The following is a 15561-nucleotide window of genomic DNA, read 5'->3' as shown; positions in this document are numbered from 1 at the left end:
CTAAAACAGAACCCGTTTACAGCTTGAATCCGAGTCCTCGTTATTTCCCGACTTTGGGGACAAATCAAGCGGTAATCAACCGTAAGTGAATCCTTGGTTAAACTTGTGTATGTTTGCTTGTATCCCTTATCCTCAGAGCACTACTAACCTGTGTTCTTGCATTTACAGACATTGTTGTGCCTTGAAGTCCTCCGTTGCCATAGACCAGATCTTGAGGGGTGTCTTCACAACAACCTTCCCGGCTCAACTCCCCTTCCCTTTACCTGGAGGACTACCTGTCTCCGGTGCGTACCTCCACCGGAGAGGGTCAGTGTTATCGGGTATAGGGAAGACTATCTTCTCTCCGTGGTCCCTGCTGGCTAGACCCCTAAAGGTTAGTGGCTTGTGTTTTGTTCTCTTGTGTTGTTTATCTGCCGCTAACCTTGACACTGGTCCTCTGGTCTGTTCTCCTTCCCTTTACCCAAGTGAGGGTGGAGCCAGTCGTCACCGTGGATGGCCGATAATTCGCGGATCTTCTTCAGTACTTCTGCCATCTCGTCTGGCTGGCCTTCCGACATGTCGTGAGCCTCTGCACACTTTTGTGTGGCTTCTTGGTTTCTCGTGTCTGCGTCAGGCCGTCCGCTGAGGCTCAGCCAAAAGCGTGTGCTCACCCCGGGCTCTGAGCTCAGACGTGAGTCCCTTGCTCACTTTGCCACTAGATTCAAGCAAGCTGGGCTGAAGACGGCTGGAATGCCAGAAACCGGTCCTCGGAAGCTTGTTTCCGGTCCAGGGAAGACATGGCTTGGCAGTTCGGGCTGGACTGTTCCCATGAGGCACAGGGTCAGACTGATTTGCATATAGCCATGTGTGAACTGGGGTGGCAGAGTGGGCTAAAGAACGGTGATGGATTAAACCCAGATCTTTTGACTGGGTGTGAGTGTTTGATTGATTCAGATGCTCCGTCCATCGCCCCCCTCTTTTGTACCGAGATGTTAGGGGGGCAATAAACTCTAGAACTCATTCCTAACTACTCATCCTTCAGTTGACAGTCTGTGCATAAAGGCGATGCAGCAATGAAGTGGCTAGACAACGCCATTGTGATAAGACGACAAATCTCAAAGTGGGTGACGCTGTGTTAGTGCAAACTCTCTTGGGGTGATGGAAAGTTCAGACCTCGATGTGGACCAAGCCATGTACTTTGCAGGGGGCTCCTCAAGTTTCATTACGCCACTGTGCTGATGCTTTATTCTTAGGCCTAATGCATTCATGCTACTGAGGGGTATGCCTATTGGGGGGCTGCATGCATATGTCCAGGCCTACTGAGAGCACATACTATGATTATCCCCAATGGGCCTTCTGCTAATGCAATGCCTAATGTTTTCCCTCAGGGCCATATTGTTGGGGTTCTGCATAATGGGCTTAGGCCTAATCTAATGTGATTTATGCTCATGATTTCTGTTAAATGTGTTGTCATGCCTTACGTCAGGTTGAATATTAGAAGGTGTATGCCAGACTAACTCTATTTGCAGGTAGCTGTTGCAAATCAAGTATATTTGCACAGTGTTCCACAAATTAATTTCAGCTGTCGTAAGTCTGAAGAATATGGTGGAGAATTCACGCAACATTTTTTAATGAGGTAGAATGTTTTTATGCTGTTTTATGCTGTTTTTAGTCTAGTATTCTTTTTTCCAAAGTGATTTTATGGACTAATTTTTGTGAAGGTTATTGAATTTTTTACAATATCCATGTAGCCAAATCTGACACTATTGCAAATTGAGCATATTTGCAAAAATGTTTATCGTTTATCCCTATTGTTATAAATGTAGAGGTTTATGGTGAGGATGTAATGTTTACAATACTGATGTATTAATTTGATCTGTTTTAGCCCTTGATATACTTATATGTTGTATCCGCCTTTTTTATGCACAGGTCACCATATTGTCTAATCTCCACAAGGAATGTCTATAGGCTTTTAAGTAATTTTGTATTTTAATGGCCTGATGTTGTGTATTCTTTTATGGTTTTATTAACCGAATAAAGATTATTTTTACTTATATAGATGACTTGTATATTCTGTTGTGTCGGCGAAGGTTGTCCTGAGAATTTTTTGTTTTGAGCCAGGTGTGTTGCAGTTTTGCCATTGGTTGTTTTATGTTTTTCAGTTATGCCTTCATCCAGGGTGTTTGGCATGTATTGTTGTTTTTAGTGGAATTAGTATATCAAAAGCTTCCAGGAGCCATCATAGATGATAAAGATGTTGCAAAGCAGTGCATGTGACTCAAAGTAAATAAAAACAAAGCACTATGGCGCAGACCGCGTTTTATTACTGTAAGTCAGTTTGCACAGCAGCCCACACTGCTGTGCAATATATCTTAAAACAGCGCAGCGTTTTGGGGGCAGCAGGCAACAAGAGAGAGGAGGGTGGGAAACAAAGAATGTGTAGCCAGCAGGGTGGATTAAAGAGAACATTCGCAGGGAGGGGATGTTTTAAAAAGAATGGATGGCGGGGAGGCCGGGTTTAAAATATTGGATGGTGGGAGGAGGATAGGGGTAGGATTGACATGACAGAGAGCGGGAGGAAGGCGGGGAGGTTGAAAACATGGAGAGCAGGTAGAGAACATTGGTGAAGGAGAAGGACTGCAGACACATGAAATCTCTAAGAGTGCAAGCCGCAAAGTAAAAACAAGAAAAAGATGCTGCAGGAGCCTGTGGGCAGTTGAAAGACTCTGACCACAGGAAGCTGTACTCGGCCCATGCTCCACAGCAAGTATGAGGAACCAAAGCCCAGGAGGAAGCCGGAGGCAAGGAAGAGGAGGCGGCGCTGACCAATAGGAGGTTGATGTTGTTAATAACCAATGGTAAGAAAAGGTGAGTAGTGGGCGGGCTGTAAGCCCCTTTTGAGATTGTTTTTTCTTTCCAAGAGATTTTGCAAACACTGTGCAAGCGGAACCTAAAAGAGGACCACATACTGACCCGTCAGACCAGCCCTTCTGGCACTGCGTGATTACTCTGGAGGACAGTCTGACTTTGGTAAGTAGTATTCTTAACTTCCATGCATCTAGGGGATTCGGATCAGTAATGTTTTTATCTCCCTCTTAATGCACGTTTGGAAGCGTTGTCATGGCCAGAGCCCCAGTCCACTGAAAGTAGAAGACGATGTGGCTAGAGCAGCCGACTTTCAAGCTGGGGAACTGGGTTTGAGTCTCAGTGAGAGGCTCAACATCCTGTGATTCTGTTATGTTATGTTATTGAAGCTAATGATGCGCACAGCATCTACAAGGAGTGTCCCGGTGCGAGCAATGAAAGGGTAAATCAAGGACCGAATTAGATGAAAAGAAATGTTTTTAGTCTTTTTTTAAGAGAATGTTGTCCTGGGTGCTACAAAGGGCAAATGGAAGCAAATTCCAGGCCAAAGCAGCCATGAAAGCAAGAGAGCTGCCACCCATTCTCTTAAGACGGAAGCGAGGTATATGAGCAAGAAGCTGAGAAGCCAAGCACAATTGTCTAGCAGAAATATAGAACTTGAAGCGTTTCCTTAGATAGATTGGACCAAGTCCATACAGGGCAGAATGTGCCAAGACAAGGTCTTTGAACTTAACTCTTTCGGGCACAGGCAGCCAGTGGAGTTTGTGCAGAGGTTGCCTTGAGCTGTTCTATTGGGGATGCTAAGAAGAATCCTGGCCGCTGCGTTCTGAATTACCTGCAATTTATTCAGCAGATAACCCGGCAAGCCAATGAACATGGTGTTGGCATAATCAATGCGAGAGAGTATCAGGACACGAGTAACCGTTTCCTTGGCCGCTCTTGGGAGGAGCAGGAGCAAATTTTAAAGAGATTTAAGTATACCGAAGCAGTGCCCGGCAAGCTTCTTGATCTGAGTAGTAAATTACAGATTCTCATCAAACCATATCCCAAGATTTATAGTGGATTGACCCGCTGGCAGGCCAGAGTGATTCCCTAAACTGAGGGGGGAAACTCCCAAAAAGGAGGATTTCTAGGCATATATTTATGGGAGACTTGCGTTGAGTTTGCACCACACTTGATAGTACATGTGTGATGCAAACCTTTAGGTCAGATTTATAAAGCCACGTAAAGCCACTTTGCGTGGCTCTGAGTGGCCTGATATATCTGGAGTAGAGCAACACAACACAAATCACTGTGTAGTTAAGCATGGGCGAATTTTGCGAATCTCGCGTTTGCTAATTTTGCGGATTTGCGAACTCGCAATCCGCAAAATCCGCGAATTTTTTTTTTTTGTGTGTTCGCGCGGGTTTCTGCCAGTTCGCGAGGGTTTTGTACAATTTCGCAAAACGCGAACTTACCTGTCGGGTCGCAAGTTTCGCGAACTTGTTGTTTCTACGTGTCCAGCCTGTTTGGGACACTCTTCTTCATCACTGCCACTCTCTGTCACCACTGCCACTCTCTGACTACTCATGCCACCCTCTGGCCCACCCATGCCACCCTCTGTTTCATCACAGCACCCTCTGGTTGTCCAGTCAGTGTACATTATTGTGGCAACGCAAGCACACCTTCCCTGCCTCAAGTGACCTGAATTAATTTGGGGCTGATTAATGTGTCACAGAATATTTTTTTAGCTGGCACCTGCTTCCTTAGTGCTTCCTGATTAGTGATCTTTTGCACTTGCTAAGTGCTTTCATTGTTGCAAAATTAGTTACAACACCTGCCCTGCCCCAACTGACAATAATGAATTAGGGGCTGATTAATGGATTTGAACCTCCAGCCTGGCTCCTGCTTGTCTCCCTTAGCTGTAATTCAGGACCTTTGTGGCATATTTGTAACTATTCTGAGGTTCAGAGCAGGGTCACATAATAGTTGCAACTGGCAACTGAACTCTGGAGGGGCCCCTCAGGAAGCACTACAGGAAATGGCTACTAATGATGAGCCTGAACTTTTGAACCTGGTAAGTAGTTTCAGTTTTGCTAAGATCGTATTTCTGCAATTTTGCGCTTATTCGCGGGGCGCGAAGTTGTACTGGGAAGCCGCGAACTCACGCGAACAGTGCGAGCAAGCCATGAAATCCGCTGCTCGCGGATTTGCGGATTTTGCGGGAGATTCGCAAATCTCGCGGATTGCGAATTTACCGAAAATCCGCAAAATCCGCGAGCGAAACGGATTTTCCGCCCATGCTTATGTGTAGTGCTATTCTGCCCTGTGCAGGCGTTCTGATGGAGCAAGGATTCGCACGTGAAGCGACTTGCTTGTATTCATGAGCCTTGAATAACGTTAATAAAATGAATCAACATGTTTGTTTTACTAATATCACATTTTACATAAACATTTGGGTGTCCGAGTGAAGCTTGCTTATGTGTTTTACTAATTGTATTATGCTTGCACCTTAGATGGCTGGTGCTACGCAAGGGTTTCTACTGCGCATGCGTCTGTCATACTCACGTGACATGACGTATTCGTTGCTTTGGAGGGAATCTGTCGCTTCTGCGCACTAAAACTAAGATGGCTGTTCTGTGTCCTCATATGCGAGAAGTTTGCACTGCTGCTTTTGCTAAGCTGTTCGTTTTGTCTAATCCTAATGCTATAGTTCAATATAAAATAATGGGTGTAGAGTAGAGATGCATGGTATACAGTGTATTCATTTATTCTGTGTTCTAAAACGGTTTCTTTTCTATTTCATGTTACACTCTGAAAACTGGCCTGAATACTGTACTCCATCTTTGCTGAAACTGCGACTGCGCGAAAATCTCAAGTTTCTGGAACAGAGACCTTTGGACTGCAGCCAAGGAGCTGACTGACTAGAAGATGCTCCTGGGGACATGAACTATTGAACTCAAATTTTTACAATGTTATAACAATGTATTTGCCAATAAAACCTCCATTGTTTGGGTGGAATAAAGATGTCATAAGAAAATAAATTGATGGGCGGAAACATACAATTAATATTCAACAGTGAGGTATCAAAATTTGGTGTGGTGTGATGACCTATCCTCTCTCTTTGACCAATCATAATTGGGGATCCTTACACTTGCAACATTGGGGGGTGGTACACTGACCTGGAAAATAGTATAACTAGGGTAGGCTTAGCTAGTTAATTTGTCCGACTTGTCCGAATAGCTGACCTGTCACTGACCCAACGCACTCAATGGGTGACTAAGAGCAGAGGGCTGCGGAGCACTCTGTCAGAAGATTCGCTGACCCAATCGGGGTTCTGGGAAGCTGAAATTGCTGGCGAAGCACTTCGTCGGTGAAATTGATAACCCATTCGGGGTTCTGACTGTTAGCGGCAGAGAGGGAGTAGTGCAGGCTTTGCAACTGAACTGCGGGTGCCGGTCTTAACCTTTGCTGGTCCTGACCTGATCCAAATCTGGTATTCCTGTTCTGATTCTGATCTGCACCTGCTCGCCTACTGGCAACTGCAACTTTTGGGGTTCTCCTGTCTTTCAAACTGACCCGTGGCCAGGGTTGGTCTTCACACCATTTTAGGTAAATAAAAATCTGTGTGGGTTTGTCATCGTATAACTTGTTCCTTCTCTTTACCCTCCCTATACGTGAAAGTTTTGATTATATATATATATATATATATATATATATATATATATATATATATATATATATATATATATATATATATATATATATATATATATATATATATATATATATATATATATATATATATATATATATATATATTCCCTTTTCTTACCCACCCTATGGTTAAAATCTTTTAGAAAAATCTTGATGGCATGTTCCTTTTTTTCTTACCTATCCTTAGTAAATGATCAATTTGTTTCGATTTAATAGTGTGTTCCATTTTCTTACCTTCCCTATAGTTGAATGATAAAATTGATTTACATAGCGTGTTCCTTTTCTTACCTTCCCTTTAAATTTGATAGCTCATATCGTTTGATTATATAGCATGATCCCCATTCTTACCTTCCCTTATTGATAAATGATTAGCATAATATATCTTTTACATAGTTATACATTAATTCAGATTTTTATTATTGAGAGTCTCTTTGTGTTTGATCTCTGGATCATGACCATTTATGAAATTTAGATAAAGAGTTTAAAACTTCCCGCGTCTGTGGTTTTTATATGAGTGCAAATGTTATTGTTTATCGAACTATCTTTAAAACGAACTCCCTGATCCAATAGGGTACAGGTACCAGCGACAAGGATTTTTTTAAGTCAATGGTATAGGACCTAGTAGGAACAATATCTGTTAGTAGAGTGAAGGTTACCTGATTAAGTAAATGAGTTATTGATTATGGACCCAGGTGAGTATGGTAAAATTATAGTCAGTGACCTGCGCGCTCTATCAGTTCCATGGGTTTTGCATTTGGTGTTACCACTCACCTCCCATGGATTTTGACGCATTCCCAGATTTACAAGGATTTGTTAACATGGGAATGCGCCAAAATCTTATGCCTTCCCAGGAGAGGCGTAACAAGGAGATATATCTTTATTTCTCCCCGGTTTTCCTCTTTCTATGTGTGCTGCACGCATGGAAAGCAGAAAAGGCCTCTCAGGATTGTTTTGTGGAAGAAGATGCCCCTTCCTGCACAAAAACATTTCTGCCTACTATACAGGCACCCTGGTGCAAGCGTGCCTGTGTGGCGCCATGCTGCCTAAACGGTTCCAGGGCAGCGGGAAAGGACATAAATGCAGCCTATTGGATAAACACGGCCCATTCCTGCCCTTTCCCTGTGATGCAGGGCAGCGCACAGCCACAAAAGTCATAAATATGCCACTTAATCTCAAAATATATGTGTCCATCTGTAATGCAACAGGTGCTCATGTACAGCGCTCCAATACCTTCAGGTCGATTTCGCAGTATATAAAACTGCAACAACAAAAAATTGAATCCGAGGGCTTGAGCTGTCCCAGGTCATAGGCCCCTGCACTGCTTTTATATGACTTCAAAGAAACCGCCCCCCCCCCCCCCCCCCTTGCCCCCGGTCCCCCCTCCCTCATCATGCCCGTTGTCTGCCAGTTAATACAGTTTATAGTTGCGGTTTGTAGCAATAAAATACTTTTCCATGCGATTCTGCAAGGAAATCCGATCGTTATCTGTTGCTTTGTTGTGAAAACCTGGGAAATGTTTGCTTTGGAATCATCCTGGTTGCTATGGAAACCTGAATTTAGAACGCCATCCAGTTTATTGATGTCAATTACTACTGGAAGCAATTATTTTCAAGCGGGGAGGGTGGAAATGACGTAGAGACTTCATTTTCCGTTCACATCACGGAGGCAGGCGCCATCCAATAGGGTTTGCCTAGAATACTTATGAAAATGTGCTTCCCAATCGTGATTGAGGCGCATGGAACAAGTACCACGTGGGCAGCAGCCGTGCACCCTTCTAAAGAGAAGACTATGCAATGGCCAGCAGCATCTGAAGCTTCCTGCACAGGACAGGTGCAGATGCGGCAGCAGCTGCCAAGCTTCTCCCACACACAGAAAAGAACTCCCCACTCCTAAAGTTAGGTGAGCAGCTCTCAAGCTTTTACACACACACTCACTCACTACAAGATGGGCCGCAGCAGTGAAGGCTTCCTTCACACGATCGATGCAGCTCTGGCAGCAGGAGTCAAGCTTCCTCCTCTCACTACTGCCAGTGACTGCTGTAAGTAGTCATAGTCAAAATCTTTATTCGGTTATTCATACAAAACAACCATAAAAGCACAATTTGATAAAAACACAAATAAAATCAGATATCTAAAAGCCACATATACAGAGTTTACAAACACCGTTAATCAGATAAAGCAATAACAACAGTTCTGAGCATTTAACCCTCCATGCTATTTCTAAATTTTATGGCCAATTTAAAAAAACCTACTACAAATAAAGTGCATTTGTGAGTTAGCATCTGTAAATAACAAACTGCAGGTCTAACCTGGTTAAAGTTCAGTTTTTTAAGGTGAGCCTTAAGATAAAACATCCGATGTGTATTGTAAAAGGGACAAATAAATAAAAAGTGCACCAGATCTGCTGTAAGTAGATTATTGTCAGTTTCCAGTTAGCTCCAACCATGCCAGCTCACAGTTAGCTCTATATTGACAGTTCCCACTAGTTGACCAGTCCTAGCACCCACTCGTCTCATCATTGCCCTTCTCTATATGCACATGTTGCCAGTTCTCGGTAAGTTCGCAGCTGCTAGCTCAAATGTATCTCCTTATTGCCCAATCAATGCCAATTGTCTCATCATATAATTGCCTATTTAGGTCACTATTGCAGTTAACTGCTAGTTTCCAGTTAGTCCATCAATGCTGGCTCCCAGTAAGCTCATCATTGCCACCCCCAGTTAGCTCATTAATTCCATTCCCAGTTAGGTCATTACTACCATTATCCAGTTAACTCAACATGACCCGTTCCCATTTGGCTCATCCCTGACAAGAGGCTCACCCCTGATCACTCAGTGCAAAACCAGCTAAAAAGGCAGCAGAGCACTGTACAGGGTCAATGACAACAGGTAAACTATAGTGCATGGGACTGGCCCATTTATACTAAAGGTTCAGGTTAAATTAACATAACACGTTGAAAGTAAACTGTATGTTGAACACAATATCAAACAATTTCTTTATAGTTGTGTACACATAGTCAGTCATTACATAAATACTGGATCTAAAACAATCACAAGGTTGTGTCACAACCACCAACATTGACTTTGCTGCCACTGACGATACTGTTTGCCCCCGAATTACGAATCAACAATGTCTATAGGACAGAATATTGAGAACCGAATATCAAAAATAAAATATCAACAGGTAAGTACGATTTTCTATACTTAACTCCACATGTATGTATCTACGTTGTACATATATCTTCAAGGTACTTTGATGCAGAGTTTGGAATAGTAAATCTATGCATCCCTATAACTACTTACCTTTCGATATTTTGTCCCTTGATATTCTGTCCTAAATATTAGTATGATAAGAAAATTGTTGGTGTCGATATTCAGTAGTACAATCTGACGATGCATAGCATGGTACTATGTATGAACCTTATTTACGTGAAAATTTGGATAGGAAATTATCAAAATGGTGGCAATGGTAGCAAAATATGTCCCTTTATGCTTCCTATTATTTATTTCTTTTGGACTACTGTATCTCCCATAAGTGCATCAACATGTTTCGGCCCGGACCAGGTTCTTCTCAGGACTGGAATAACTAGTGTTACATCTGCATGTAAAGCTTCCTTTTTGATGGTACTTTTCTCTAACAGTCTGTGAGAATGTCGGTGATATTGGGCACTCAGTGAATGCGTGTAACTGTAAATGAGGAAATCAGACTTTCATCTGTGTAAGCAGTCGAAAGATACTGTTAAGATTTTAAATGTTGACTTACTGGATACTTATTTATGCATTTGTATAGAATAAGGGCAACTGCTTTTATGCTGTGTCTGATCTTTAAATTAGTTTTAAACTGTTCTTCTCCATTTCAGCTGTCCATGTTAGTAAAATTTAAATGGGCAACTAGTAAGGAGGGGCGTGTGAGGACATGGTGGTGGTCGACACTGTAAAAGCTTAGGGACTTGCAGAATTACTTTGGTCTTCAATCAATTTTTTAGGTTTCTGTCTCCTAGTCAGTGTTTATCATAAACGAGGCTGACCATCACACATTTATTTCACCATCAAAAGCACCATCATAAAAACATAATAAAGGGTGACTTGTAATGACAGTGAAGTTTTAAATATCATTGGTTATAACACGTTCTTATTCTCATACTAAACCCAGCAGGGCAATTCTAATCGATTTTAGTGCATTTTGAGAAATATTTTCTAGCCTTTCTAACCTTTCCACTATATAAAACAATCTGGGATTGTTCGAACCATAATTCTACAGTGGCCACGATTATAGTCGCCAAATTTCTGCAATCTGTAGTGTAGCCAATGAATATGAATGGATATGTAACCTTTTTAGTCTTCTGAATTGTTGAACTAATGTCGCTAGTGGAGAGTTGTGTGGCTTCGTTCTAATTCATGCATAGTTTTTAGAATACATGTTCCCAGTAGAGGTTAGTTGCGTACATATGTACATTCTCTACACAGTTGGGCATAGGAAACTTCCTCACAAAGGCCGAGGATACTCCCTCAGTAGGATAAAGCAAATTCTGCAGAACAATGAGGCTGATAATGTTCCCACGATATGCTCATTCCAATTTTAGTCTTCGACTAGATTCCAAGGATTTTTACATTTTCACTAAACTGACCCACAAAGCAACAATCCATGACACTTATTACAAACTTGAATAGTCTATGAGTAGGTTTTTAAGTGTTCAGAAATTGTGGCGCTCAACTGCTCACGGTAAAGTATTAGCTTGTCTTAGTGTCTTGGTAGGTGCTTCTTGGCCAGAGGAAAACCTTAACCTCTGCAATGAGAAGAGGTACAAGAACCTCCCTCTTATTCTAATTGGGCAGGGATCCAGAGCACACTATATTTAGAAATGATATTCTCATATTAACGCATTCCTTCATTCGGGATAGATCACACCAAACGTAAATTTTCTAAAGTTTTATTCATAGCAGTGTTCACCTCTTGGGAATCACTGTACCTGTCACTCAAGCCTACACGTGTTTCATCACAGCATGTGGCTGTGACTCTTCAGGGCTGATCTTATTGATCAAGGCGCGTGGTCGGGGAACCGGTGATAATTCCAACCCGGTCCTTATCGGGTGGTTTATTATTTCTGAAAAGCGCGGCACCAGATGGTTGCTCCTGTTGCCGGAAAATAGCTTCTGTTGTATTTCGGTTTACACGAACAATTTTAAAGAAATAGGGCCGTGTTCAGCCCGTATGTGCACCTCGTTAGGCGGCGGTCTCCAAGTGCGTTCCCGCACTTGGAGACCGACGCCTAACGAGGTGCACATACGGGCTGAACATGGCCCTATTTCTTTAAAATTGTTCGTGTAAACCGAAATACAACAGAAGCTATTTTCCGGCAACCGGAGCAACCATCTGGTGCCGCGCTTTTCAGAAATAATAAACCACCCGATAAGGACCGGGTTGGAATTATCACCGGTTCCCCGACCACGCGCCTTGTTCAATAAGATCAGCCCTGAAGAGTCACAGCCACATGCTGTGATGAAACACGTGTAGGCTTGAGTGACAGGTACAGTGATTCCCAAGAGGTGAACACTGCTATGAATAAAACTTTAGAAAATTTACGTTTGGTGTGATCTATCCCGAATGAAGGAATGCGTTAATATGAGAATATCATTTCTAAATATAGTGTGCTCTGGATCCCTGCCAACTTATTACAAACTGCCCCCACTGTCTTTTCAACCTCAGAACCAACATTATCAGCAAGGAACTCACCAGCATCATCAACTCCTCCATCTCCACAGCAGCCTTCCTGGACAGATGGAAACACGCAGAAGTCAAACCTCTCCTAAAGAAACATTCCGTCAACCTCAGCAAACTCTAAAATTATCTATTGATCTACCTGCTTCCCTACCAGGCCAAAGTACTGGAGAAGACCATCAACTAACAGCTCACCGAATACTAAAACCACCTACTTCTCAAGCAGGATTCCGTACCAACCACAGCACTGAGACCAATCTGATTGTCGCCACAGATGACATCAGAACTGTCCTCGATCGAGAAGAAACAGTGGCGCTAATCCTTCTCGACCTCTCTGCTGCGTTCGACACCGTCTCCCACCACACCCTCATCAGCAGACTACAAAATTGGCATACAGAAAAACACCCTCAAGTGGATCACCTCCTTCCTCACAGGACGAACACAGAGCATCCGACTACCTCCCTTCACCTCTAAAACCCAAGGACATCATTGTCGCATACCCCAAGGATCATTCCTCAGTCCCATCCTGTTCAACACCTACATGACCCCCTCACAGAAATCGTCAAATCCCATAACCTCAAAATAATTTCCTACGCAGACGACACCCAACTAATCCTCTTGCTCACCTCCCCTCCAGCGCCAAAACCATTTTCTTCGCCGCCATTACTAATGTAGCCAACTGGATGTAAAACAACTGCCTCAAACTCAACTCCGACAAGTGTTTTGTATTGATCTTTGGGAAAAACACCTTCATCTGGGACCGCAGTGGTTGGCCAGCAGAACTCGGACCAACACCCACACCAACCGACCATTCACGCAACCTACTCAACGTCCTCGACAGCGAACTGACCATAAAACGACATGTCAATGCAGTCACCGCCTCCAGCTTCCACACCCTTTGCATGCTTTGCAAAATATTTAGATGGATTCCATTCAACGTCAGAAAGACCATCACTCAGGCCCTTGTCACCAGCCTTCTTGCTATGGCAATGCTCTTGACACTGGCTCCTCCACCCAGCTCTTCTGAAGGCTACAGACCATACAGAATGCTGCAGCCAGACTCATCCTGGACCTCCCCAAATGGACCCACATCACCGCCACCTCAGAAAACTCCACTGGTTCCTCATCCAACTGAGATGCCGGTTCAAGATCCTCACACACGCCTACAAAGCTCTACACAATCAAGGACCATCCTACATCAACCGTCGACTGAACTTACATCTACCCACCAGACACCTGCACCCCTCCTCTCTGACCCTTGCCCACACCCCCCACATCCGTCGCAGCCAAAGCGGGAGCCGCTCCTTCTCCTACATTGCCCCAAGACCTGGAACAACCTGCCCCTCCATCTCCAAACAGCCCCCTCCCGTGCAGACTTCAGAAAAAAATTAAAGACCTGACTTTTTGACAGAGACATGGCAACCACAACGCCTAGGTACCACAAGGGGGGGCAGTGTTACAATATTCAAATGCTGATTCATTGATTGCAAAGGTCAAAGTACATAAACCTACAGCATCAACCTGACGTGTGTGATTTTTTTTGTTCTATACCTTGTGTTCTTCATCCCACTGGAACCTTGCCTAAAGAAAATGTACAAAATGTCTGTCAGGAGTCGCATACTTACCTGTGAGCTTCGCGGGTGATTCTGTAATGATGTGGATGTCATTTCCCTGAAGATCATTGGATGTCTGTGGAGGAAAGAAGAATTGAGGGACATCAGAGACAGAAATATATTAAATCCTCTTAAAGGAAGGCCTATTTTCAGCAGTTATCAGCTTACCTTGCAGATCCACCTTCCTCCCCCACAAGCAGCTCATTGTTGAGATGGTCTTCAGAGGAAAACATTTTTAAGAGAAGAAAGCAGTGTTCCCAGCACCTTTTTACTTAATCTCTACACCACCCTAAAGTCATTGATGTGTGCACCATGGCCAACAGGCAGAACGAGCATTCAGGTGAGACCCTGTAAATCATGCAACATTTATAAAGGATACATTTTACAAAGACAGTGATCCCAATTGGGAGAAGTCCCACTTATCACTGCAATCAGTTGTGGAGAGAGAGTTATTATATAAATAAAATGTTGTAATATAGGAAAATGTTTTTTGAAATATCTCAGTTGTGATGTAATATGATCAATTATGAAATACAATTATAAGGGATGGGCTCTAGTTTGCACCATTGATCAAGTAGGGACCCATCTTCCTAGTTGGAGTAAGGTGGATACACTTCTAAAATAACCCCTGCTCACCCCCTTCGTAGCTTGGCACGAGCAAAAAGGTTTATCTCAGAGGCAGTGTGTAAAGCATTTGTGCACACATACAGTTACTCAGCGAAAATACTACAAATAGACACCACACCAGTTTAGGAAAATACGTAATCTTTATCTAAACCAAACAAGACCAAAACGACAAAAATCCACAATACGGTAATCAAAATATGACTTTTTAGAAGGTAAAAACTGTTTTGTCCATAGCAAACTATAGATGCAACACTTTCAAAACAAAGTACCTTGGATGCGTCACAGTCATAAACAAAAACAGCTGCAGGGAAGGTGGTGCGTAGGTTCCTTATGCCCAGGGAAGGTGATGCCTTGGTTTCTTACTCTAGGGGAGGTGATGGGTCGGTTCCTTACTGCCATGCAGGGGAGGTGATGCGCTGGTTCCTTACTCCAGGGGAAGTGATGCGTCGGTTTCTTATTGTGTGGGGTGGTGATGCGTCAGTTTCTTACTGCGGCCCCAGTCTTCTTGTAGACTTGGCGCCCCAGTGCGATGCGTTGGGATCGTGGATCCGTCAGTTCCTCGGTGCGGTGGCAACGGCCCTGCGTTGGTCTCTCCAGCCGCGGTCCCACAATGCGTTGGTTCTTGCAGCCGCATAGCTGGGCCTGCGTCGGAATCGGTGCAGTGATCTCAGACTTCGGAGATCGTGCACGTGATTCGGCGTGCAACGGTTTCTGCAGCCGCGGGTGTTTGCTGCGTTGGTTTCTTCATTCGCACAGCAGCGATGCATCGGAAACGGGTGCGGGTGCGGATGCGTTGCGCTTCTCATAGGTGCATCCTTTTTCCAGCTCCCAACAGCAAGAACAACCTCCAGAGGCCCAACACAGCAACAGGGACCTCTTGGCAGGTGAGAACTCCCAGCAAGGAAGTAAAGGGGAGCTGGTGGTGAAGTCTTTGTGTGCCTAAGACTTCAGAACAGGAGGCGAGCTCTACTTCAAGTCCTTGGAGATATTCATGCAGGAGAAACAGCACCAAACAAAGTCTTTATTCTCTCCTTGGCATAAACAGCCATTGGAGGCCATCAGCAAAG

General features: G+C 43.7%; 1 protein-coding gene across 1 annotated transcript in view; it reads right to left on the bottom strand.

The window, feature by feature from the left end:
* The window catches only part of LOC147724856 (uncharacterized), a 181449-nt gene that overhangs the window by 139973 nt on the left and 25915 nt on the right, over positions 1 to 15561 (bottom strand). Inside the window, exon 2 of the mRNA XM_086966351.1 lies at positions 13880 to 13943. Coding sequence (XP_086822477.1) covers positions 13880 to 13943 — 64 coding nt within the window. The remainder of the gene's footprint in view (positions 1 to 13879; positions 13944 to 15561) is intronic.

This window comes from Lissotriton vulgaris, chromosome 4_1 (genome assembly GCF_964263255.1).
Source record: "Lissotriton vulgaris chromosome 4_1, aLisVul1.2, whole genome shotgun sequence".
NCBI classification, from domain to species: domain Eukaryota; kingdom Metazoa; phylum Chordata; class Amphibia; order Caudata; family Salamandridae; genus Lissotriton; species Lissotriton vulgaris.
Note: the sequence above shows the minus strand (reverse complement) of the source record. Positions and strands in the feature narration are given on the sequence as shown.